This window comes from Symphalangus syndactylus, chromosome 20, assembly GCF_028878055.3.
Source record: "Symphalangus syndactylus isolate Jambi chromosome 20, NHGRI_mSymSyn1-v2.1_pri, whole genome shotgun sequence".
Taxonomy (NCBI): Eukaryota; Metazoa; Chordata; class Mammalia; order Primates; family Hylobatidae; genus Symphalangus; species Symphalangus syndactylus.
Genome location: NC_072442.2, coordinates 22,689,793 through 22,712,978, shown reverse-complemented (window position 1 = coordinate 22,712,978; position 23,186 = coordinate 22,689,793). Strand labels below are relative to the sequence as shown.

Below are 23,186 nucleotides of genomic sequence, written 5' to 3'. Positions count from 1 at the left end.
TTTTGGTTCCATGTGAATTTTAAGATTTTTTTTTCCAACTCTGTGAAAAACAGCATTGGTATTTTGATAGATATTGCATTGAATCTGTAGATTGCTTTGTGCAGTATCATTGTGTTAATGACATTAATTCTTCTGATCCATGAGAATAAGATGTTTTTCCATTTGTTTGTGTCATCTACAACTTCTTTCATCAGTGTTTTCTAGTTTTCCTTGTAAAGATCTTTTATCTCCCTGGTTAAATATATTCCTGGGCATTTTATTTTATTTTACTTTATTTTTTGTAGCTATTATAAATGGGATTGCCTTCTTGATTTGGTTCTCTGCTTGATCATTATTAATGCATAGAAATGCTAATGACTTTTGTACATTGATTTCTTATTGTGAAACTGTACTGAATTCATTTATCAGATCTAGAGCTTTTTGGAGAAGTCTTTAGCAATTTCTAGATATAAGGTTATATTGTCAGTGAACAGAGATAATTTGACTTCCTCTTTTCCAACTTGCATATCTTTTATTTCTTTCTCTTGCCTGATTGCCCTATGAGTTCAGTACTATGTTGAATAGGAGTGGTGAGAATGGACATCCTGTCTTGTTCCAGTTCTTAGAGGGAATGCTTGCAACTTTTTCCTGTTTAGTATGATGCTGGCTATGGGTTTGTTGTATATGGCCTTTATTATTTTAAGGTAGTTCTTCTTAAGTTTGTTGAGGATTTTTATCATGAAAGGATGCTGACTTTTATCAAATGCTTTTTCTGCACCTATTGAGATGATTCATGAAGAATTTTTGTATCACTGCCTGGCAGATGTTTTTCATTCTGTTAAAATTTTTAGTAACCAAGTCATGCTTTCCCAGTTAACAAAGAAGCAAAATTAAATACTAAACTGCAATGTATTGAGAATATGTAACATTACTTTTACCAATGAAACCAGAAAGAATCCCTCTCTAAGTTATTTAGGAAAATGAAATGGATAACAAATAAGTACTAATATTTATTTGCTATCATCGCAGTCAAATTGCTTACCTAACAAATTTACTCAAAAGCAAATTTCCACAAATGCCGAGAATGTTGCCACAGTAAAGCACATTCTTAATCTTTTCCATGATCTTCGTAGTCACAACTACATCAGGTAAGCCACAAATTCTTCATTTGTCTTGAAGCAAGTCTTTAAAGGCAATTCATGCTGTTTATTTATGAGTAGATTTATACCTCAGATCCCAACTGGCCACATAAGAATTTTCTAAACCCAAACAAGGCTATCACAAGGAACATTAGCATAGCTTCATGTTTTAGGTGGCTGTAAGCTGATAAGACTCAAGATAAATTCTTTGCAAGCCTGAACCGCTGAGGAGCTGTGTGTTTCTCTCAGATCCCAGAGTGAAGACCATAATCAAGACACGTACACTTCCATGTTTCATTCATGTTCACTAGCTTTACTAGCGTGCATGGGATGGCCCCTCCACCCTGCATCATTCCATACTCTGGACCCAGGTCCACAGCCCCACTGCTAAAAAAAAAATAAACAACAACAACAACAACAGCAAAACAATGCTTTTTTAGAAACAAAGCATATTTATTTATTTATAATAATAGCTGTATTGAGATACAATTTACATACTATTAAGTTCACTCTTCTAAAGTATACAACTCTGGGATTTTTAGTATTTTCATAGAGTCGTGCATCCATCTTCACTATCTAATTCCAGAACATGTTCATCACCCCAACAAGAAACCCCCATACCCAGAGCAGTCACTCCTCAATCTCCCCTTCCCTGTCTTCAGTCCCTGGCAACCACTAATCTACTTTCTGTTCCTATCGATTTGCCTTTTCTGGATGTTTTATGTAAATAAATACATACAATATGTGTCTGGCCTCTTTCACTTACTTAGCATAATGTTTTCACAGTTTATCTGTTGTAGCACGTATCAGTACTTCATCTTTTTGTATGGGTGAATTTCATTGTGTACCACATTATGCTCATCTATTTATCAGTTGATTGATGTTTGGATTGTTTCCACTTCAGACTATTATGAATAATGCTGCTATGAACTTTTGTGTACAAATTTTTCTGAGGACATATGGTTTTGCTTTCCTTGCTGAGTCATATAACTTTTTGAAGCACTGCCAGACTGGTTCTTTGTTTCGTTTTGTTTTCTTAGAGACAGGGTCTCTATCACCCAAGTTGGAGTGCAATGGTGCAATCATATCTCACTGCAGCCTCCAACTCCGTAAGATCTTCCTACCTCAACCTCCTGAGTAGCTAGGACTTCAGGTGTGCACAGCCACATCCAGATAATTTTTTATTTTTATTTTTTATGGAGACAAGGTCTTTCTATGTTGCCCACGCTGGTCTTAAATTCCTGGCTTCAAGCAATCTTTCCACCTCAGCCTTCCAAAGTGTTGGGATTACGCACGTGAGTCACTGCACCTGGCTATCTTTTCACTTTCTTAATGATGTCCCTTGAAACACACAAAAAATTTTAATTTTAATGCAGTAAAGTTCATCTTTTTTCCCTCCTTGTGCTTTTCCTGTCATATCTAAAAAATCATTGCCTCATCCAAGCTAACAAAGATTTGCTCCTGTGTTTTATTCTAAGAGCTTTACAGTTTTAGCTCTTGCAGGTAAGCCTATGAGTCATTTTGAGTTATTTTCTTGTGTACAATATGAGGTATACGTCTAACTTGATTCTTTTGCCTGTGGATATCCAGTTGTCTTAGCACTATTTGTTGATAAGACTAGTCTTTTTCCCATGAAATTAACCTGATGCTGTTGTCAACAATCAGTTGATCATAAATGTATTTATGTCTGGACTTTCAGTTCTATTCCATTGATTTATATGTCTACCCTCATGCAATACCACACTGCTTTAAATTTTTGAATAAAGAAGAGTGAATCCTCTAAATTTCTTCTCTTTCAAGATTATTTTGACTATTATAGATCCTCTGATTTCCATATGAATTTTAGGATCATGTTATCAATTTCTGCAAAAAGAGAAGCTGGAATTTTGATAGAGATTACATTGAATCTATAGATCCATTTGGAGAGTATTGCCATCATAACAAAATTAAGCCTTCCAATTTATGAACATGGAATATTTTTCCATTTGCTTAATTCCTTTAAATGATATCTCATAGTTTTCAATGGACAATTTTTTTTTTGAGACAGGGTCTCACTCTGTTGCCCAGACTGGAGTGTAGTGATGTGATCATGGCTCACCACAGCCTCAACCTCCTAGGGTCAAGCGATCCTCCCATCTCAGCCTCCCAAGTAGCTGGTACCACAGACATGCACCACCATGCCTGGCTAATTTTTTTGTATTTTCTGCAGAGATGAAATTTTGTAATATTTCCCAAGCTGATTTCCAGTTCCTGGGCTCAAACCACAATCCACCCATCTCAGCCTCCCAAAGTTCTGGGAACACAGGGATGAGTCACCACGCACGGCTGATGGAAGAATCTTAAATTTCTCTTATTCCTAAGTATTTTATTATCTTTGATGCTTTCATAAATGGAATTGTTTTCTAAATTTTATTTTCAAATTTTGTATTGCTATTACACAGAAATACAACTGATTTTTGTAACCAGATCTTGCATCTTGCACCTTACTGAACTCATGTATTCATTATAAGTTTCCAACTGGATACCTTAGTTTTTATATCATATCATATGCAAATAGAGATAGTTTTACTTCTTTTATTTCACTCTAGGTGTCTTTTATTTTCTTTTCTTGCCAAATTATCCTGGCTAGAACTTCCAGTACAATGTTGAATGGAAGTGATGAGAGCAGAAATTATAGTCTTGTTCTTGATCTCACAGGGAAAGTATTCAGTTTTTCACCATTAAGTTTGGTGTGGTTGTGGAGTTTTAGTAGATGGCCTTTATCGGGTTGAGGAGATGTTCTTCTATTCCTGGTTGTTTAGTGTTTTTTATCATGAAAGGACATTGTATTTTCTCAAGTTTTTTTCTGTGTATATTGATGTGATCAAGTGGTTTTTGTCTTTTGTTCTATTAATATGATGTATTACATTGATTTTGTTTTTCAAGCCAACCTTACATTCCTGGGATAAATCTCAATTGGTCGTGACTTATACTCCTTTTTATATGTTGCTGTCTTTGGTTTGATAGTATTTTGTTCAGGATTTTTGCATCTATATTCACAAGATATATTGGTCTGTAATTTTATTTTCTTGTGATATCTTTGTCTGTCTTTAGTATCAGAGTAATATTGGCTACATAGAATGAGTTAGAAAGTATTCCATTTTCTTCTGTTTTTAAGAACAGTTTATGAAAAATTGGTGTCAATTCTTTTTTAAGTTCTGATGAAATTCACCAAGGAAGCCATCTGTGCTTTTCTTTGTAGGAAGTTTGTTGGGCCTTTTCCCCTAATTATTAATAATTCAATCTATCTACTTGTTATAGGTCTATTCAGATTTTTATTTCTTCTTGAGTGAGTTTCAATAGTTTGTATCTTCCTAGGAATTTGTCGGTTTCATCTATATTATCTGATTTTTTTGCAACACAAGTGTTCATAATATTTCCTCATATTGTTTTTTATTTCCATAATGTCATTCATGATGTCCCCTCTTTTATTCCTGATTTTAGTAATTTGAGTGTCATCTCTTTTCTTGGTCAGTCTAGCTAAAAGTCTGTCAATTTCCTTGATCTTTTCAAAGAAACAACTTTCAGTTTCATTAATTTTCTCTATTCCTGTTCTCAGTTTCACTTATTTCTGCACTGGTCTCTTATTTCTTCCTTCTGCTTGCTCTAGGTTTAGTGTGCCTTATTTTCCTAGTTTCTTAAGGTGGATGGTTAGGTTATTGATTTGAGACCTTCTTTTTAAATAAAGACATTTACAGCTACAAATTTCCCTATAAGCATTGCTTTAGCTGCATCCCATTAATGTTAGTACATTGTGTTTTAGTTTTTATTCATCTCAAAGAATTTTCTAGTTTCCTTTGTAACTTCTTCTTTGATCCTTGGTTATTGTAGTAGGTCACTTGAGCTGTCATCAAATACCACAGGCTGGCTGGCTTAAACAATAGACATTTATTTTCTCACAGCTAGGGAGGCAAGAAGTCTATGATCAAGATGCTGACAAATTTGGTTTCTGGTGAGGGCTGTCCTCCTGGCTAGTAGATGGTCACCTTCTCACTGTTTCCTCACATGGCCTTTTCTCTGTGCACTTTGGGGTTGGGGGTGCGGAATCTCTGATCTCTGATGTCTTTTCCTATTCTTATAAAAGCCCCAGTTTTATCAGATTAGGGGCCCACTCTTAGGACCTCATTTAACCTTAATTACTTCCCTAAAACCTTCAACATGTGAATTTTGGGGGAACACAATTCAGTCCACAAGTTGTCTCTTATTGTATTCCCATATTCATTAACTCCCTCATTCTTTCATGTTGAATAAAGATTCCCATAGAATGGGTTGAAACAACTGTTGTACAAGATCTTCCACTCTCTCCAGCCTCCAGGGTGAAAACACAGCTTTATATTCTGAAGGCTGATAACTGATTGGAAGGCCTCCCATCTAAGAAGAAAGAGGCAGCTCCTGCCCTTGCCTGTGTGTGAAACTAGCAGGTCTAAGTTGTTGGGAGTCCAGAGGCAGACACGACATAAAAGTCCTGGAATACGTGAACAAATACAAGTACAAGGAATAATAGATAAAAAAAAAGATTGTAAAGCAAGGCAGTACAACAGAAGGGCTCTCAGTATCTATGAGTGTCTCTGTCTAGTCTGTCTGCTTGGTAAGAGGGGTTGGTAAATTAGACTGGGAAGTCAGGGAGGTCCCACTGAGGAAAGAGCTGCCATGTGAAACCTGAGGGCAGGTACTTCTCAGTCTTAATATCCCCCACCATGAGGAAGCAGAAATGCCTGAGTCTCTGGGGTAGGGTGGGTATGAAGGACAGAGAGGGGCAGTGTGTCAGGCGTTGGAGAGGCCAAGAGAGGCAGAGGCAGGGAAAGGGTAGACAAACAGAATCAAAGTAAACACTGTCAGTTACAAGTTGCCATTTTTGCAACACTGGATTGAATTTTCATGTTATTATTTTATACTTCTCTTTTTTCCTTTCCTTGGCAGGATTAGTCTATATGTTGTCAAAACACATTTTTCCCTTTGTATTATTGTGAAATTCTGATGTTTATTACTAATTAATATTATCCCCTTTGAAGAATATTTTCTTATGTCTGTCATTGCCTCAATGGTCCTGGGAGAAATATTTTCCCCTTGACTTAACCTCAGCGAGAGCCAATAGGAGGAGCCAGCCACCCCCAAGTGTTTTGGGTTCTGCTGAGTCTGTAGAAGTCCAGCCAGGCCTTCTCGGACCATCCCTGCTTAGAAACAAAATCTGTGATTCGTCACTGCTTCCTCTAAAATACAACAAGGCCTAAAGACTCACAAGCCAAAAAGACCTAGATTTTCTAAGAAAAGGAAACTAGAAAATGATTATTTGAATAAGTTATTTTTTCAGTTATATGTATAAAAGTAGCCCCATTATCTGCCTAGAAGATAGACTTTTACTTTTCATTCAAGAAGTGCATGCTTGGGTAGACATGTTTATCACACATGAGAACCAGCTCTGGTAATTATGTATGGGATTGAGAAATTTGCTTTATAATCTTAAATATAAGACATGGTCACAGAAAAATGCAAGATTTGCCTATTGTAGAATGACATTCGAAATCTCATAATTGGGCCGGGTGCGGTGGCTCACGCCTGTAATCCAAGCACTTTGGGAGGCTGAGGCAGGCAGATCACAAGGTCAGGAGTTCGAGACCAGCCTGGCTAATATGGTGACGCCTCATCTCTACTAAAAATACAAAAATTAGCCAGGCGTGGTGGCGGGCACCTGTAGTCCCAGCTACTGGGGAGGCTGACGCAGGAGAATTGCTTGAACCCAGGAGGTGGAGGTTGCAGTGAGCAGAGATCATACCACTGCACTCCAGCCTGGGTGACAGAGCGAGACTCCATCTCAAAAAAAAAACAAAAAACAAAAAACTCGTAATTGTTTTGTATCCTAGAGCTGCATGTGCTGATGTCTTAGTGTAATACCTCATATAAAGTTTAGAACTCTGGCTAGTAAATGTCAGAGTAAGTCCAGACAACAAAATGTCTCTCTCTCTCTATATATATATATTATTTATTTATTTATTTATTTATTTATTTTGAGACGCAGTCTTGCTCTGTTGCGCAGGCTGGAGTGCAGTGGCACAATCTTGGCTCACTGCAACCTCTGCCTCCCAGGTTCAAGTGGTTCTCCTGCCTCAGTCTCTCGAGTAGCTGGCACTACAGGCGCACGCCACCATGTGCAGCTAATTTTTGTATTTTTAGTAGAGACAGGGTTTCACTATATTGGCCAGGCTGGTCCCGAACTCCTGACCTCGTGATCTGCCTGCTTCGGCCTCCCAAAGTGCTGGGATTACAGGCGTGAACCACCAAGCCCAGCCTTCTCCCCCAATATTTTATAAAATGGATGAAAACTGTAAAGATATAGCCAAAAATTAGCCAGCAATGGTGAGATGCAGAGAAACAAGCAAAGTTTTGTTTCTTTTCTTCATTACTTTTAATGGCACAAACTGCAATTACTTTTGCACCAACCTAATAAAAAAAGTAGTCAAGAAAAGAAACAGAAAATTCTGGCCTCATTATATGACTCTTGTCTCTATCCATGCCTTAGAAGCAGAACTGAAAAAGAAGACTGAATCAACAAAAGCTATTGACTTTTTGTGAAAACATGAATTGAAAGAGAAGCAGCTAAAAGGATGAGTGGCAATTCACAATTGCAAAAATGAGGAACCAGCCCAAATGCCCATCAATCAATGAGCAGATAAAGAAACTGTGGTGTGTGTGTGTGTGTATGTGTATACATATGTGTGTATATATGTGTGTATATATGTGTGCATATATGTGTGTGTATATGTGTGTATATATACATATATGTATATATACATATACACACACGTGTATGTGTATACACATATATATGTATATATACATATATGTACATATATATGTATATACATACACACACGTGTGTATATATGTATATACACACACACACACACACAATGGAATATGACTCAACCATAAAAATTAATGAATTAATGGCATTTGCAGCAACCTGGATGAGATTGGAGACTATTATTCTAAGTGAAGTAACTCAGCAATGGAAAACCAAACATCGAATGCCCTCACTCATAAGTGGGGGCTAAGCTATGAGGATGCAAAGGCATAAGAATGATACAATGAACTTTGGGCACTCAGGGAGGAAAGGGTGGGAAGGGGGTGAGGGATAAAGACTACAAATTGGATTCAGTGTACACTGCTTGGGTGATGGGTGCACCAAAATCTCACAAATCACCACTAAAGAACTTACTCATGTAACCAAACACCACCTGTTTCCCAAAATCCATGGAAATAAAAAATATTTTTTTAAAAAGTGAGTGGGCAGTTCTGGGAAACAGCCAGGAAAATCCTGAAGAATTGGGGCCTCTGGTTTTTCCCAAAGGAGCTCTGCAGAGCTGGGCACCCACCAGCTGCTGATTGGGAAGTTCTTTCTGGGTGAGGCTTGACGTTGTTTCTAACAAGATTCCAGGTGATGTAGGAGCTGCTAGACCAAAGACTTCACTTTGAGTAGCAAGGGTCTAGAATATTTCCTTTCCACTAGAAATAGATGAATCCCAGATCTACTGACTCAGAATCTGTGTTGTAACAAGATCCCCCAGGTGCCTCATATGCACCTTTTAGAAGTGCTGGCTAGATGCTATCTTTCCTGGGTCCACATTATTAACCTGGCGTATCCCACAGGAGGCCTGGCAGGACACATGTTAAATTAAACTAAATTTGACCTGAGGATGCCTCAATACCTGAGTCCACATGTAACATACATGCACCACACTTACTATGCAAACAAACTGAAAGCCTAACTTAGGAGTTTTATCATCTTTTTTGTAGCAACTAGCTGAGTCTCAGCCAATCACAGCAGCCAATCACAGGCTGCCAACTGATCAGACTATGTCCAAATAAGGCAAACACCATGCTGTAACCAAGCAAGCTGTTTCTATACCTCACTTCTGTTTTCTGTCTCTAAATGCTGCCTGCCCACATTTTTTTTTTTTTTTTTTTTTTTTTTTTTTTTTTTGAGACGGAGTCTTGCTCTGTCACCCAGGCTGGAGTGCAGTGGCACAATCTCGGCTCACTGCAAACTCCGCCTCCCGGGTTCATGCCATTCTCCTGCCTCAGCCTCTCCGAGTAGCTGGGACTACAGGCGCCCGCCACCACGCCCGGCTAATTTTTTGTATTTTTAGTAGAGACGGGGTTTCACCGTGGTCTCGATCTCCTGACCTCGTGATCCGCCCGCCTCGGCCTCCCAAAGTGCTGGGATTACAAGCGTGAGCCACCGTGCCCGGCCTGCCTGCCCACATTTAGGCTCAGAGCTCTCTGAATCTCTTCACAAGTCCTTCTTTTCTTAATTAAATTCTGTTAAATTTAATTCATCTAGTCTTCCTTTAACAAACACAAGGTACATTCAAAGGTATAATTAGAGAAGAGTTCAAAAAGGACTATTTACAAAGGTGTGGACAGAGAAGAGGGAGGCCACAGGAGATAGTGTATAGTTTGGGGCTATTGGTGAGGGGCAGGCAGCTCTGTTGAGGGGAAGAAGTTGTTACTGGAACCAGCAGATCAAAAAGACCTGTCAAGAGGCTGCATCATAGGAACTTTAGCTGTGGGACACAGCCAGCGTGCATTACTTGCAAGAGGAGAACCAGAAGAAAAAAAGTAGTCTCACCTCACTCTCCTCCCTCCCTCTCATCTTCAGCCATTGCCCCCATTGACCAAGCAACCAAAATTCAGATGGCAAGGGAGCCCTACCGATATTATCCAGGCAGCCTCTTGCAGCCCAGGGCAGGCTGGAGAAGGATGGAGAATAGATGCCAAAGGAATAAATGGAGGATGTCCTGCACACCAACTTCCCATTCTCCTCCTACCCCAATCTCATCATTCCTCTGGGTGAAGAGTTAATGTCCCCATCACAATGAAGTGTGTTAAGCTACCATGGTATCAATTCAGTCAAATGTTCGTTTGAAACCAAAAATGTTAGCCATGGCCAATCTTCTTTTTATAAGGCCACAGGGGAAAGAGGAGAAAGAAACATCAATAGTTAGCAATTTTAGATTAAACTAAATTTGTCCTAAAGCTGCCTCCATACATAGCAAACTGTAACCTAATGTAGTATGTAAACAAACTGCAACATAACTTAAGAGTACAGTCTTGTAACATATAGCCAAGTCCCATCCAATCCCATCCGCAGCAGCCAAACTTCAGCCAATCACAGGCTGCCAACTGATCAGACCAAGTCCACAGAAGGTAAATGCCAAGCTGCAACCAATCAAGCTGTTTCTGTACGTCACTTCCCTTTTCTTTCTATAAATACTGCCTGCCCATGTTGCTAGGGAGTGCTCTCTGGACGTCTCCTGGTTCTGAATGCTGCCTAATTCATGAATTGTTCTTTGCTCAAGTAAACTCTTCTAAACTTAATTTGTCTGAAGTTTTTCTTTTGGTAAAATAAAACCTATCTATAGTTGTACCTACTTCTGAAACTAGTCACAAGGCCTTGGTTGGTAGTTATAGCAGCCTTCTCCCACAACCCTCTCTAAGTTCTGCTTGCCCACCTCGGTTGGATGGGATTCTTTACTGGGTGGGGTTACTTAAACTTTCATTCCCCTGTGAGTTCTAAGTGCATGGAGATGGCTATCATTTCACCCAAAATACACAAACATGTATACCCAATTAGATGACTTCCCTTCATCATTGTCTTGCAGTGTTACCCCTGAGTGGAGCTGTAGAGTGAAAGCCATCCACTCTTGTTGAGACCTATGGATCATGAAGCTTCATTTGCAAACAAAGCCCACACCTTTTTGTCCTCCTTTAGCTGGTCATGTGCCCCAAGAGGTCATTGCTGTAAGTGGAAAGAAAGGCAGTGAAGCAGTGGACATTGATCCTAATGCAAGTCTGAGCCACCTGCTGTTACAGCTTATTCATTTCTTGCAGACTATTTGATAAGAACTCAGGTCACACAGATACTTGGTACCCAAGGTCAGATATTCAGTCTCAACAGGGTCCCATGGGAAGTGAGATACTGATTTCATATGGACAGTACTTGTTGGCAGAAGAGGGCACAGACTTCCTCCAAAACCCTAGGGATTCTGTTATTGGAGATTTTGGTAGATCTCTGACTTCTGCAGAGTGTCCCATTATCATTAGGTCGGCTGGCTCATTGTGTGCAAATAGTGGGACATGTACACCACAACTTGGACCTGCTAGAGAGAACTTTCCTTCTCTGGCAGTCTTACTGCTTGCCAGAAAATGGATTAGCCTGTCCAAAATCCAGATAAACCAAGCAAGCATGGAGCTTCGTAGGTTATTCTTTCTTTTAGAGATGTTGTTTCAACATGCCCCAAGGTACCAAACTCCAGAAACACCACTGATGTGACAGGCTCTGGAACCTGTGAAGTTTGTCACCTACCCTCTGGCAGGCATGTATCCAAGGCACACTTGATATACTTCCTCATCAGGTCCAATTAGCATAATGTCATCCCTGTGGGATAACAAAATAATCAAGAATTATCCTGATTACAACATGACAGAGTGCATTTGAGTTGAGGTAGTCATGAAGCAAGATGGCAAACTATCCTCTTGCCCTACCACTTAGATCAAACTTCTTCTCATTTCCTTGTCTTGTAGAAACTGTGTGGGGGAGCAGAGAAGCTGGCAATAGCTGCAAACCAGGTGCCAGGGACTGTATTAACTTGCTCCAGTGAAGACACTACAACCCAGAAGAGCAGGTGATACTGGTATCACAGCCTGTTTGTGAAAATCACTGGCATTCTCCATGTCCATCTGCTTTTTCACCAGTCAAAGAGATGGGTTAAGTGAGCATGTGAGAGGAATCACTACTTCACATCTATTAGGTTGTTGATGGTAGGATTAATCTCTGAAATTCCCGCCAGGAATGTGTGATTGCTATTTTTTTTGAAACAGAGTGTAGCTCTGTTGCCCAGGCTGAAGTACAGTGGTGCCATCTCAGCTTACTGCAACCTCTGCCTCCCAGGTTTGAGCAATAGACTACAGGCATGCACCACCATGCCCGGCTAATTTTTTGTGCAATCCACCTGCCTTGGCCTCTCAAAGTGCTGGGATTACAGGCGTTAGCCACAATACTTGGCCTTCATTAAATTTTAAAATTATTTCAATGCTATTGGGGAAAACCTGTTGGCATTTTTATTGGGATTACACTGAATTTATAGATTAACAGTGAAAATTGATATATTTATAATTTTTAATCTTCTTATCCAAAAACGTGGTCTGCTTTTTATCTGTTTAAGTTCTTTTTTGTGCTCTTTAGTTTCATTGTATAGTTTTATTCTTGCAGAGCTTATACTTTCTTGTTGCAGTTATTCTTATTTTATCTTTTTGTTGGAATTATAATATGGCTTTTTCTTTCACCGTATTTTCTAACTACATGTAGTCTGACATAATAGGCAATTAGAAAATAATATGTATAGACTTAACCTTATGTTTCACTAATTTATTTGTTCTCCTTTCCTTCTTAAAACCACTACTTTCTTCTCAATTCATTTTTTTTGTCAGAGTACATTATTCATATACTCTTGCTAATAGCCCATCCCTATATGAATAGTCTTTCTGACTTGGAACAAGTAGGAAGTTTTTTAAAAATCACTTATAACCCATCCCTATATGAAGATGAATAATATAAGTATGTTATTCCTACTTGTTCCAATTCAGAAAATCTATTCATTTTGCCCTTGACTCTGAGTGATAGTTTGGGGAGAGAAGTCTAGGTTCGATGTTGTTTTTCCACAGCAGTTTGAATATGCTACCTGTATTCTGCTTACATCTACTCTTGCTGGGAAATAGTTATTGTCAAATTCACTCTTCTTTTTGTAGATTTTCTAAACTTTTTCTTTTAGGATTAAAAAAGAATCTTTGATGTTCTGAATCTTGACTGTAATGTGTTACGCTTGACCTATATATTCTGCCACTATTCTGGAAACTCTTTTAGTCAAAAGAGGTATGGTGGTGGTGATTTTACCCCCCAAGGGACATTTGGCAATGTCTGGAGACATTTTTGGTTGTCACAACTGACAACCAGCCCTGGGGTAGGGGAGGGAGGGTGGTGGATTTGCTACTGGCGTCTAGGGAGTAGGGCCAAGGATGCTGCTAAACATCCTACAGTGCGTAGAGAAGCCTCTCACAATAAAGGGTTGTCCAGCCCAAAAGGCCAACAGTGCCAATGCTGACAAACCATGAGGTATGGGTTTTTTAGTGCTAGGCTTTGGTCTGGCCAACTAGGGGCAAAATGAATTTGGCCTCAGCCTCAGGGCAACATTTTCTGGCTGGGAGATTCTGTCCTGGCTTTTTGACAACGGTTGTCCTGGCCTATAGTGGTGCCAGCCTCAGTGTATTACTGTGGTTTACCTAGCTCTTCCCTACCTGTACGAATGCCTCATAGGTTTTAGTCCATGGAGAGGTGCTTTTCTTGTTTGTGAGGATGGCTATGCATATGGCAATGCTTTAAAATATCTTCCCCGTTATTTCTATGAGTTTGTTTTAGTAGAGGGTGATTACAGCGTGTGACCTTCAAGGTCTTTATACAAAGGTACAAAGTCAATAAAATTAATTCTAGCAATACTGAAAGAGAAAAGGAAGAAACAAATCACTCATAAACTCATCAAGTAGAAATATTCAAGGTTAATAATATTCCAGAAAGCTTTTAAAAATATATCAGAGAAAATATAAGAACAGCTGGATAGAATTATGTTAAATCGAATGATATGATACATACTGTTTTAAAATTATTTTTACATTTATTTCACTCGAACAAAAGAAAAAGCAACTAATAAAATTGAAGGAAGAGCTGAACTACAGAATATTTTTCTTTAACTCAAGAACTTTCAGTTACAGGAAGATTTATCTAATATTAAAGTGACTAAATTACAAAAAGCATAAAATGTTTGGAGCCATTTTTAAAGTTGTTTTGAAATACATATTAGCACTCAAACTTCCCCACTCCCTAACTTTTGTTAATTGCTATAATGGACATTTGTTGTTTTGATCTACCCAACATCCTTTCATCCTACTTTGGTAACTGATATTCTTTGGGGGAACTGATCTCTCCACTTTACATCATGTTTTGTGGAAATTTTTCAACCAAGGAACCTGCCCTATGCTAGCTAAGAGTTGAGTGCGGTGTGCAAACTAGATAAGTGCAGCTCTCTCACTGTAATTTAACCTTCTTAAATCAAGTAAAGAAAATGACTGTGGCCAAGTCACCCCTGCCACTTAGGTCCTTGTAACTGCCCAGTCACTTCTCCCCTCTAAGGCCTATTTGGTCAGGTCAGCTTGTCGTTTTATTCTATCAGGTGCTCCCTAATGATTCCAATAAATTATTTTTGTTTGTTTTTTTTTAAATGACCCAAACCCTGGTTTTATGGATTGAAACAGAAGAATCTATCTGATATAAAAATATTTTTACTTTGTGAAGGTTTGTAACATTCTTTTCTATAATTATAATTCCTACATGTCTTAATTATATACATGTGAATGGATTTAAACTTAACTTTGGTCCAATTACGATAATCTTTTATTTGCACATATTGCTTGCTTATCTAGATTTCCTTACTGAGTAACTTTTCTTCAAGAATGATTCATGGGTCCTGTATTTCTAGAACTCTTTTATCTTCAAAAATACCCATGTGCTGCCTTTGTACTAGAATAATATTTTGACTAGGTTTAATATTTTTAGGTCAAAATTTATTTCCCTAAGAACTATACACATGTTGCTTCACTGCCCTCTTAGATGCTTCTGGTCAAGATAGAGGAACAGGGACCATATTTATCCTCCCTCCTGAAATAATTGCAAAATAAGACAAAATATATGAAACAACAGGTCTCAAGATATTGGAAATCAGTCAATGAAGGATACTGATCCCTGATCACTGTCCTAATGCAGGATGTGGAAAACAGATGAGGTCACCTCTGTGACTGCCCCAGCTTACTGCCTGTAGAGAGTTTCTAGGCTGCAGGTCAGAGAGGGAGAACTTGGGTACAGTGGGACAGGCTTTCAACTCTTGTTTTATTGAATTTATGAACTTCTCAAGTTCTTCTATGGCATGAGACATCTATGGGGAGGGTTTGTTTGTTTTTTGAGACAGGGTCTCACTTTGTTGCCCAGGCTGAAGTACAATGGTGTGATCTTGGCTCACTGTAACCTCTGCCTCCTTGATTCGAGCAATTCTCTTGCCTCAGCCTTCTGAGTAGCTGGTTATTACAGGTGTGCACCACCACACCCAGCTAATTTTTGTATTTTTAGTAAAGACAGGATTTCACCACGTTGGCCAGGCTGGTCTTGAACTCCTGACCTCAGGTGATCCACCTGCCTTGGCCTCCCAAAATGCTGAGATTACAGGCGTGATCCACTGAGCCCAACCTATGGTGAGTTGTCTTTTGTCCCCTGAGTTATATATCCTTTCAGGATGGGTTCTTCATCTGGCTCATGTCATATTTCTTTTCTACATTTTTCCCCATTGTCTTTCTGCCTAATGATCAGAACACTTATCTTTCTAATGCTTAATCAGGGCAGCTGGGTAGAGTCTTTCTTTTTACCTTAAGATGGTATAGAAGGGCTTTCTTTGACAATTTTCTTAGATGAAGTAGACTTGTTTGGCTTCTTCTCCAGGGTATAGCTGGAGGCCTGGGTGGTGTCTTCCATCTACTTTTGTGTAGCCTGATCTGATCTGGTGTGAGATGAGGCCCTCGCTGTTAACCTGGTTTCTACTCTTTATTGTTGCCTAGAAAATTCCATTAAATCCACTGAATTCCACGAAGGAGGCAAAGCATCCAGGAATAAGACACAGCCCCCTTCATTGAATTCATGTGAAATCCTGGAAAATCCCTCCTGTGTCTACGGGAAGTCCTTGGGGACAATCAGGAGTTTCTGTGCTCAAGGGTGTCCCTGGCATTTCCCTGAGCTGCCTGCCCAATACCTCCACCACCCTTCAAATTGGCCATATTAACAAGAATTCTGATTTTCTTTTCTTTATGTGACATCTATTCATGACTACACTGGGCAGATGAGATAGCAGAAATGCCTTTGTATAAAACTTTTACATTCTATTTTTTGTTTTATGTATTTATTCTTTAGAGACTGGGTCTTGTTCTGTCACCCAGACTGGAGTGCACTGGGATGATCATAGCTCACTGTAACCTCAGACTTCTGAGCTCAAGTGATCGTCCTGTAACTTTTGTAGCAATGGCTTTTGAAAGACTAGCTAAAATCCTGAAGACTCAGCAGAAGAAAGATATTAAACTGACTTTGTCGTTTTGTTGATTATTAAATTAAATGGAAAAACAAAATGTAACCTTTGAGTCCAATAGACTCATCCCCCTAGGCTATCATCTTCAAATCAATCAGTAAAACACAGTGTGCCTCCCTGGGGGACTGTGGCAGTCTTACCTTCATGTAGTAACCTAAGACACTCCGTAAGAATAAAAAATCAAAGCTAAGGAACAGATTCCAAATAACCAAAAGGCTCACAAAAAGCATTTTAAAATATAGTGATCAAAAACACTAATGCCGTTAAAAGAAAAAGCAGAAAATAATAAAGTAATATAATGTGGTCTGGCAAAAAACAGCCTGTGATCTTACATTTCAAAACATGTCTTGCCCGTTCCTGGCACCTACAAGGCCAGGTGAGCTACCTGCTCCATCCTTCACATTCTCCCTGCACGTCCCATTCAAGCTTTTCTGCACGTGGCCATGTTAAAAATTTATAAAAATATCTGAGTCTGCCTGGCATGCTCAGAGATTCTCATGACAAGTTCTTCCCTCACTGAGCACTTCCCTGACCACCCAAAATAACCACCCCCTCCCTCCATCTACCTACACACATGCGCATGCGCACACACACACGCATACACACACACACACACACACACATCTCTGAGTCTCACGGTCCTCTAATTACTGATATCCCTTATTACCATGGGAAATTCCTTGTCTATCTGTGTATTTGTCAGTGGTCTGTCTCTGCCCTAAAGGAGGAATCTTACATTGATTCGTCCTCAATCCCCAGCACCTAGAAAAGTATGTGACTTAATAAGTGAGTGTGTGCTTACATGTTTGGATTAAATGGTTTCACAGTTAATTAGAGATGAGAACCACTTAATTGTTTCTTAGGCTTGGGTTTCCTGTCACACAGAAGGCTTCAGAATATACAGATGTCTTTTTGCCCTAGAAGCCAAACAGAGCAGAAGATTGTAGACCCCAGCCGGTGGGGCTACTCCTGGATTGATTCCAAACACGATATTTCTTTCCAGGCCTGAAAATCGACAGACGCTGTCCAACACAATGTGATCGGTCAGAACATCTGACGCATCACCGATCTGTAGTAACAGATCAGATTCCTCATTGAGCTGAGACATTTTTCTCTTCCTCATTGCTGTTAGAAGCCTGTCTTTATATTTTCCCACTTCACTTGCTTTGGTGAAAAGCACAGCAATATCCTTCGGAGAATAACCATTCCGCAAGAGAAAACGGCATTTATTCACTACATAGATCAGTATCTCCTCCAAGTTCAAGTCTTCAATAATCTCTAAGTTGCCTGGGACACCTTGAGCCCATTTAGGTTCATAGGGCATCACCAGGGACCCAGGGGGGAGGTTAGGTGGAGGATTTTCTCGGGCTTCCTGCATTACTTGTTGTAGGTAATTAGCTATTGGATCTGCATTGCGGACCACTCTGTTGATCTCTTCTCTTGGATTCTGGTCTGAGGGAAGCGGGAGGCCACTGCAACTTAAGTGATTGGTCTGAAAGTAGTCCAGAAAGATCCAGAGAACTCCTGGGCCATCCCTTGCTGTCTGAGTGATGAACTTTGCTTTCCCATACCAGTCCCCATCTTCAGTGCGGAAATTCTGAGCGTCATCGATGATAATGTGCTGGATCTGTTCAAAGTTGTTTTTCATGAAGGTTTTCCGGGTCACTGGCTGGCAGATGTTTTTCTTGCTGAAACTGTAAGAAACACAGTCAGGTTTTTCCCCAATGAAACAAACAAAGCAGATTCTACTCTTAAACTCCTCTGGTCATGGTAAATACAATATGAATTTTAGCAAGTAAACTGAAAGCCACACCAGCCACAGTCACTCAAGAAAATAAAGTGCATACAGACAAGCAGCATACCTCACCAACTTCTTCAGGGGCTGGTTTTCACAGATGTAGAGAATGTTAGCCGGTTCACAGTGAAACACATTCCTGATCTTCTCCATGATCTTAAGAGCCAAGATAGTCTTCCCTGATCCAGGTAAGCCATGAACAAACAACACTTTGGTCTTGTGAAGGTTCTTTGAAAGCAACTCATACTGTTTATTTGTCAGTAGGTTCAAAACCTCAGAGCCCAGCTCTTCACTTAAGAAGGATTTGAACCCAAGCAAGACTATCACGAGGGACTGTAACAGGGCTTCCATGTTCTGGGGGGTCATGACGTTATAGGATTCAGGGTAAATTTGTAAATCTGAACCGTAAACGCTCTGTGCTTTTCTATCAGAATTCAGCACACAGACCAAGGGGGTGATGCATAACCTCCCAGTGTAGCCGCCTTTGTTCACCAGCTTCTGCTTCAAAGAATAGGCAACTATCATAGAGTAGCCCTTGCACCCCGCATCCCACTTGCTGAAGATGGTGTAGAGAATAGGGGTGTTGTTCTGGGAAATTAGAAGAGCATCACAGATGACCCCCTGCTTCTCTTGCAGACCTAAGTCCACAGCCCAGCTTTGAGAAAAAATCAATACTCCTTGAGAGAAAGGGCGCATTTCTGTATTTATTAAGTCTCTGAGTCCTTTATGTTTTGAGAAGAGTTCCTTGTAGAGGCTTTCTGGAGTATATACCACTCTGTCTGAAAATACTAGACAGGGAAAGAATGGGAAGAAATTAGAAAAGCCTCAGACAAGCTGGTAATCATCATTATACGTAGAAGAATTAATCAACACTGGGACTCTACTGTGTATCTACAATAGGTTATACATTAGTAATAAAAAGATAATTCTTATTTTGATGGAGTGCTAATTTGCTGGTATAAACAGACAATAATAATTATAGTACAAAGTGGTCAATACAACCAGAGAGAAGGACAGAAAGTATTATGTGAATACCAAGGAAAGGTACAATTTAGGAAAGAAGAAAATATGAAAGTCTTTATGAAGAAGGAAACACCCGAGCTGATTCTTTTTTTTTCTTTTTTCTTTTTCTTTTTTTTTTTTTGAGTTGGAGTCTTGCTCTGTTGCAACAGTGGCGTGATCTCAGCTCACTGCAACCTCCATCTCCTGGGTTCAAGTGATTCTCCTGCCTCAGCCTCCCAAGTAGCTGGGACCAAAGGCATGTGCCAGCAAGCCTGGCTAATTTTTGTATTTTTAGTAGAGATGGGGTTTCACCATGTTGGCCAGGCTGGTCTCAAACTCCTGGGCTCAAGTGATCTGTCCGCCTGGGCCTCCCAAAGTGCTGGGATTACAGGCGTGCGTTGCCACGCCCAGCCCTGAGTTGATTATTAAAGGATGACTTGGAGTTAGTGAGTGGAAGAGGAGAATAGAGAGATGGTCAAAAGAGGGCACATGACTAACGCTCAGGGACAAGAAACAGCAAGGAAGTCGGGCGGGGTGACTCATGCCTATAATCCCAGCACTATGGGAGGCCGAGGCAGTTGGATCACTTGGCCCAGGAGTTCAACACCAGCCTGGCCAACATGGTAAAACCCCATCTCTACAAAAAATACAAAAATTAGCCGGGCGTGGTGGTGCGTGCCTGTAATCCCACCCACTCGGGGGGCTGAGGCACGAGAATCGCTTGAACCCAGGAGGCAGAGGTTGTAGCGAGCTGAGGTCACACCACTGCACTCCAGCCTGCGCAATAGAGTAAGACCCTGTCTCAAAAAAAATAAATAAATAAAAAGCAAGGTCCATTCAGGTCACTTCAAGCAGTTTGTGTTGCTGACATCCAAAGTGCGAGGCAAAGAGGTGGAAACAAGGATGGGGAGGAAGGCATTAGAGTGCCATCTTAACACCTGGCAAGATTACGTACTGTATGGTTTCACTTAGCTGACATTCTGTAAAGCACAACTATAGGTACAGGCAACAGATCAATGGATGCTAGAGGTTAGGGATTTGGGGAGAGTTTGACTAAAAAGAGACAGCATGGAGACTTTTTCTGGGGGGGGTCGGGGTCTTGCTCTGTCACCTAAACTGGGGTACAATGGTATGATCATGGCTCACTGCAGCCTCTACTTCCTGAGCTCAGGTGATTCTCCCACCTCAGCTTTCCAGGTAGCTGAGACTACAAGTGCATGCCACCACATCCAGCTAATTTTTGTATTTCTTTGTAGAGACAGAGTTTCACCATGTTGCCTAGGCTGGTCTTGAACTCCTGGGCTCAAGCGATCCTCCCACCTTGGTCTCCTAAAGTGCCAGGATTACAGGTGTGAGCCACCTCACCCGGCCATCTTTTTTTCTTTTAGATAGGATAAAATGATTCTAAGCTTCTTCCAGAAGAGAAATGCCATGATAATACCATGTTGGTGAAAGTGTATTTGGGTATATGTTTTGGATTACAATCTGGCAATATCCACCTAAAGTTACAAGTAATTATTACTACTTGGAATTTTTTTTTTCTTTTTCTTTTTTTTTGTTTTTTGAGATGGAGTCTCCCTCTGTTGCCCAGGCTGGAGTGCAGTGGTGCCATCTTGGCTCACTGCAACCTCCGCCTCCCGGGTTCAAGCGATTCTCCTGTCTCAGCCTCCCAAGGAGCTGGGACCACAGGCGCATGCCACCACACCCAGCTAATTTTTTTATTTTTAGTAGAGACAGGGTTTCACTGTGTTAGCCAGGATGGTCTCGATCTCTTGACTTTGTGATCTGCCTGCATTGGCCTCCCAAAGTGCTGGGATTACCAGCCTGAGCCACTGCGCCCGGCCACTACTTGGAATTTATCCTTAAAGAACACCTCAGGTATATTATGGTAAAATATATATTGTAGCATTGTTTAAAAAATGAAAAAATTAAACATCATATAAAAGTCCATCAAAAAAATGACTGGGCTGGGCAAGGTGGCTCATGCCTATAATCCCTGCACTTTGAGAGGCCGAGGTGGGTGTATTACCTGACGTCAGAGGTTTAAGACCAGCCTGGCCAACATGGTGAAACCCCATCTCTATGAAAAATGCAAAAAAATTAGCTGGGTGTGGTGGCATGCGCCTCTAATTCCAGCTACCTGGGAGGCTGAGGCAGAAGAACTGCTTGAACCCGGGAGGTGAAGGTTGCAGTGAGCCAAGGTTTCACCGTTGCACTCCAGCCTGGGCAACAAGAGCAAAACTTCATCTCAAAAAAAAAAAAAAAAAGACTGGTGGCTGGGCATGGTGACTCATGCCTGTAATCCCAGCACTTTGGGAAGCTTAGGTGGAAGGATCGCTTCAGTCCAGGAGTTTGAAACCAACCTGGGCAACACAGGGAGACTCCATCTCTACCAAAGTTAAAAAATTAGCCGAGCATAGTAGAGTGCTGCTGCTTGTAGAGATGGGGTCTTGCTGTGTTGCCCAGGCTGGTCTCAAACTCCTGGACTTAAGCAATTCCACACCTCACCCACCCAAAGTGCTGGAATTACAGGTATGAGCCACCGTGCCCAGTATTTTCACTTTCTTTAAGGTATATTTTGAGGAACAGTTCTTAATTTTAATGTAGTAAAATTTACCAATCTTTTTAAGTTTCGTCCTTTTGTGTCTGGTTTAGGAAATCCTTTCCTACCCCAATGATGTAATTATTCATATACATTTTCTACTAAAAGTTTTAAAGGTTTGGCTTTCATATTTATGTCCTTAAACCTCTGGAATTGATTCTGTATATAATATAAAGTAGGAGTCAATTTTTTACATGAATGAACAATCAACATATTCCAAAGCAACCAGAGATGGCCAATTACCTGGAAAGTAGCGTTTCTGCTGCTCTTTCAGACATTCCAAATTCTTATGAATGCACACAGTCCTGCTGCGGGGTGTGGCAGATGACAAACTCAACGCGAGGACCATCTCAGGACACCTGGAAAGGTCTTAGGAAACAAGAACCAAGGATTCAATATGCAAAAAGGCAGACCCCAACTTATAGCTGAGCTGTGCTGCAAAGTCTTTCACCTAGTCTTACAACTCAAGCCACAGCCCACAGATACTTGCCTTTACATCTCAAGTCAGCTCAGGAAAGCCTACTGAGGTTTTTGAAGGAAAAAATAACCTAGCATAAAGCAACACTTTTTAATTGTATTATGTCAAAACGAAACTATTTTTATTTCTATTATGTATGTATTTATTTTTTGAAACAGTCTCACTCTGTTGCCCAGGCTGGAGTGCAGTGGCATGATCTCAGCTCACTGCAACCTCCGTCTCTCAGGTTCAAGCAATCCTCCTGAGCAGCTGGGATTACAGGCGTATGTCACCACATCCAGCTAATTTTTTGTATTTTTGGTAGAGACAGAGTTTCACCATGTTGGCCAGGCTGGTCTCGAACTCCTGACCTCAGGTGATCTGCCCTCCTCGGTCTCCCAAAGTGCTGGGATTACAGGCATGAGACAGCGTGCCCAGCCTGTTTTCATATTTTTAGAATGCTATTTTTTAAAGAAAATGATGAGAAGATGCAAAGGCCAATGGATATAGACATCTGAGCAGATTCTGAAGTGGACTTTGTTTTTTCTGGACTTTTGAAGAAGTTGCTATTGGTTTTCTCTTGTCTAATTTTATCTCAGGCTTTCCTTTTCCAGGGTAGATGCATGTCACCAACCATCCTCTGGCTTATCACGTACTGGCTTCGGCTCCCCAAAGGAAAAATGGGAAGGAAAGCAGAGCGAAAGCCATGATTTGGTCATGTTTTGGTTCAAAAAATGGAAGTGGGCAGTGAGAAAGGGCAAATATTTAAGAAGGGAGAGTCAGAGGAAAGTGGCAGTAAATTAAAGTGGACACATCTGTACATGTGAAAAAAAGAAATTTCCTAAATAATTAAATGCAAGCTCATAATTGAAAAATAAGAGGCTTGACTATGAACATAAGAAAGGATGTGAAAATTGAAATAACTAGGTCAAACAGC

General features: G+C 40.3%; 1 protein-coding gene and 1 long non-coding RNA gene across 6 annotated transcripts in view; one reads left to right on the top strand and one right to left on the bottom strand.

Annotated features, from left to right (window-relative positions):
- The window catches only part of LOC134735198 (uncharacterized), a 58,595-nt gene that overhangs the window by 14,387 nt on the left and 21,022 nt on the right, over positions 1–23,186 (top strand). The window contains exon 2 of the long non-coding RNA XR_010118025.1: positions 11,742–11,842. This is a non-coding gene — a long non-coding RNA (uncharacterized lncRNA). The remainder of the gene's footprint in view (positions 1–11,741; positions 11,843–23,186) is intronic.
- Positions 13,866–23,186, bottom strand: part of SLFN5 (schlafen family member 5) — a 31,198-nt gene continuing 21,877 nt past the window's right edge. For 4 of the 5 annotated variants that reach the window (XM_055255847.2, XM_063628558.1, XM_063628557.1 and 1 more), the window contains exons 3-5: positions 22,036–22,161; positions 18,256–18,976; positions 13,866–18,087 (exon numbers count right to left, since the gene is read on the bottom strand). In XM_055255847.2, coding sequence (XP_055111822.2) covers positions 17,271–18,087; positions 18,256–18,976; positions 22,036–22,161 — 1,664 coding nt within the window. In that variant the 3' untranslated portion in view covers positions 13,866–17,270. The remainder of the gene's footprint in view (positions 18,088–18,255; positions 18,977–22,035; positions 22,162–23,186) is intronic. The other variant, XM_055255851.2, reaches the window with a different exon arrangement.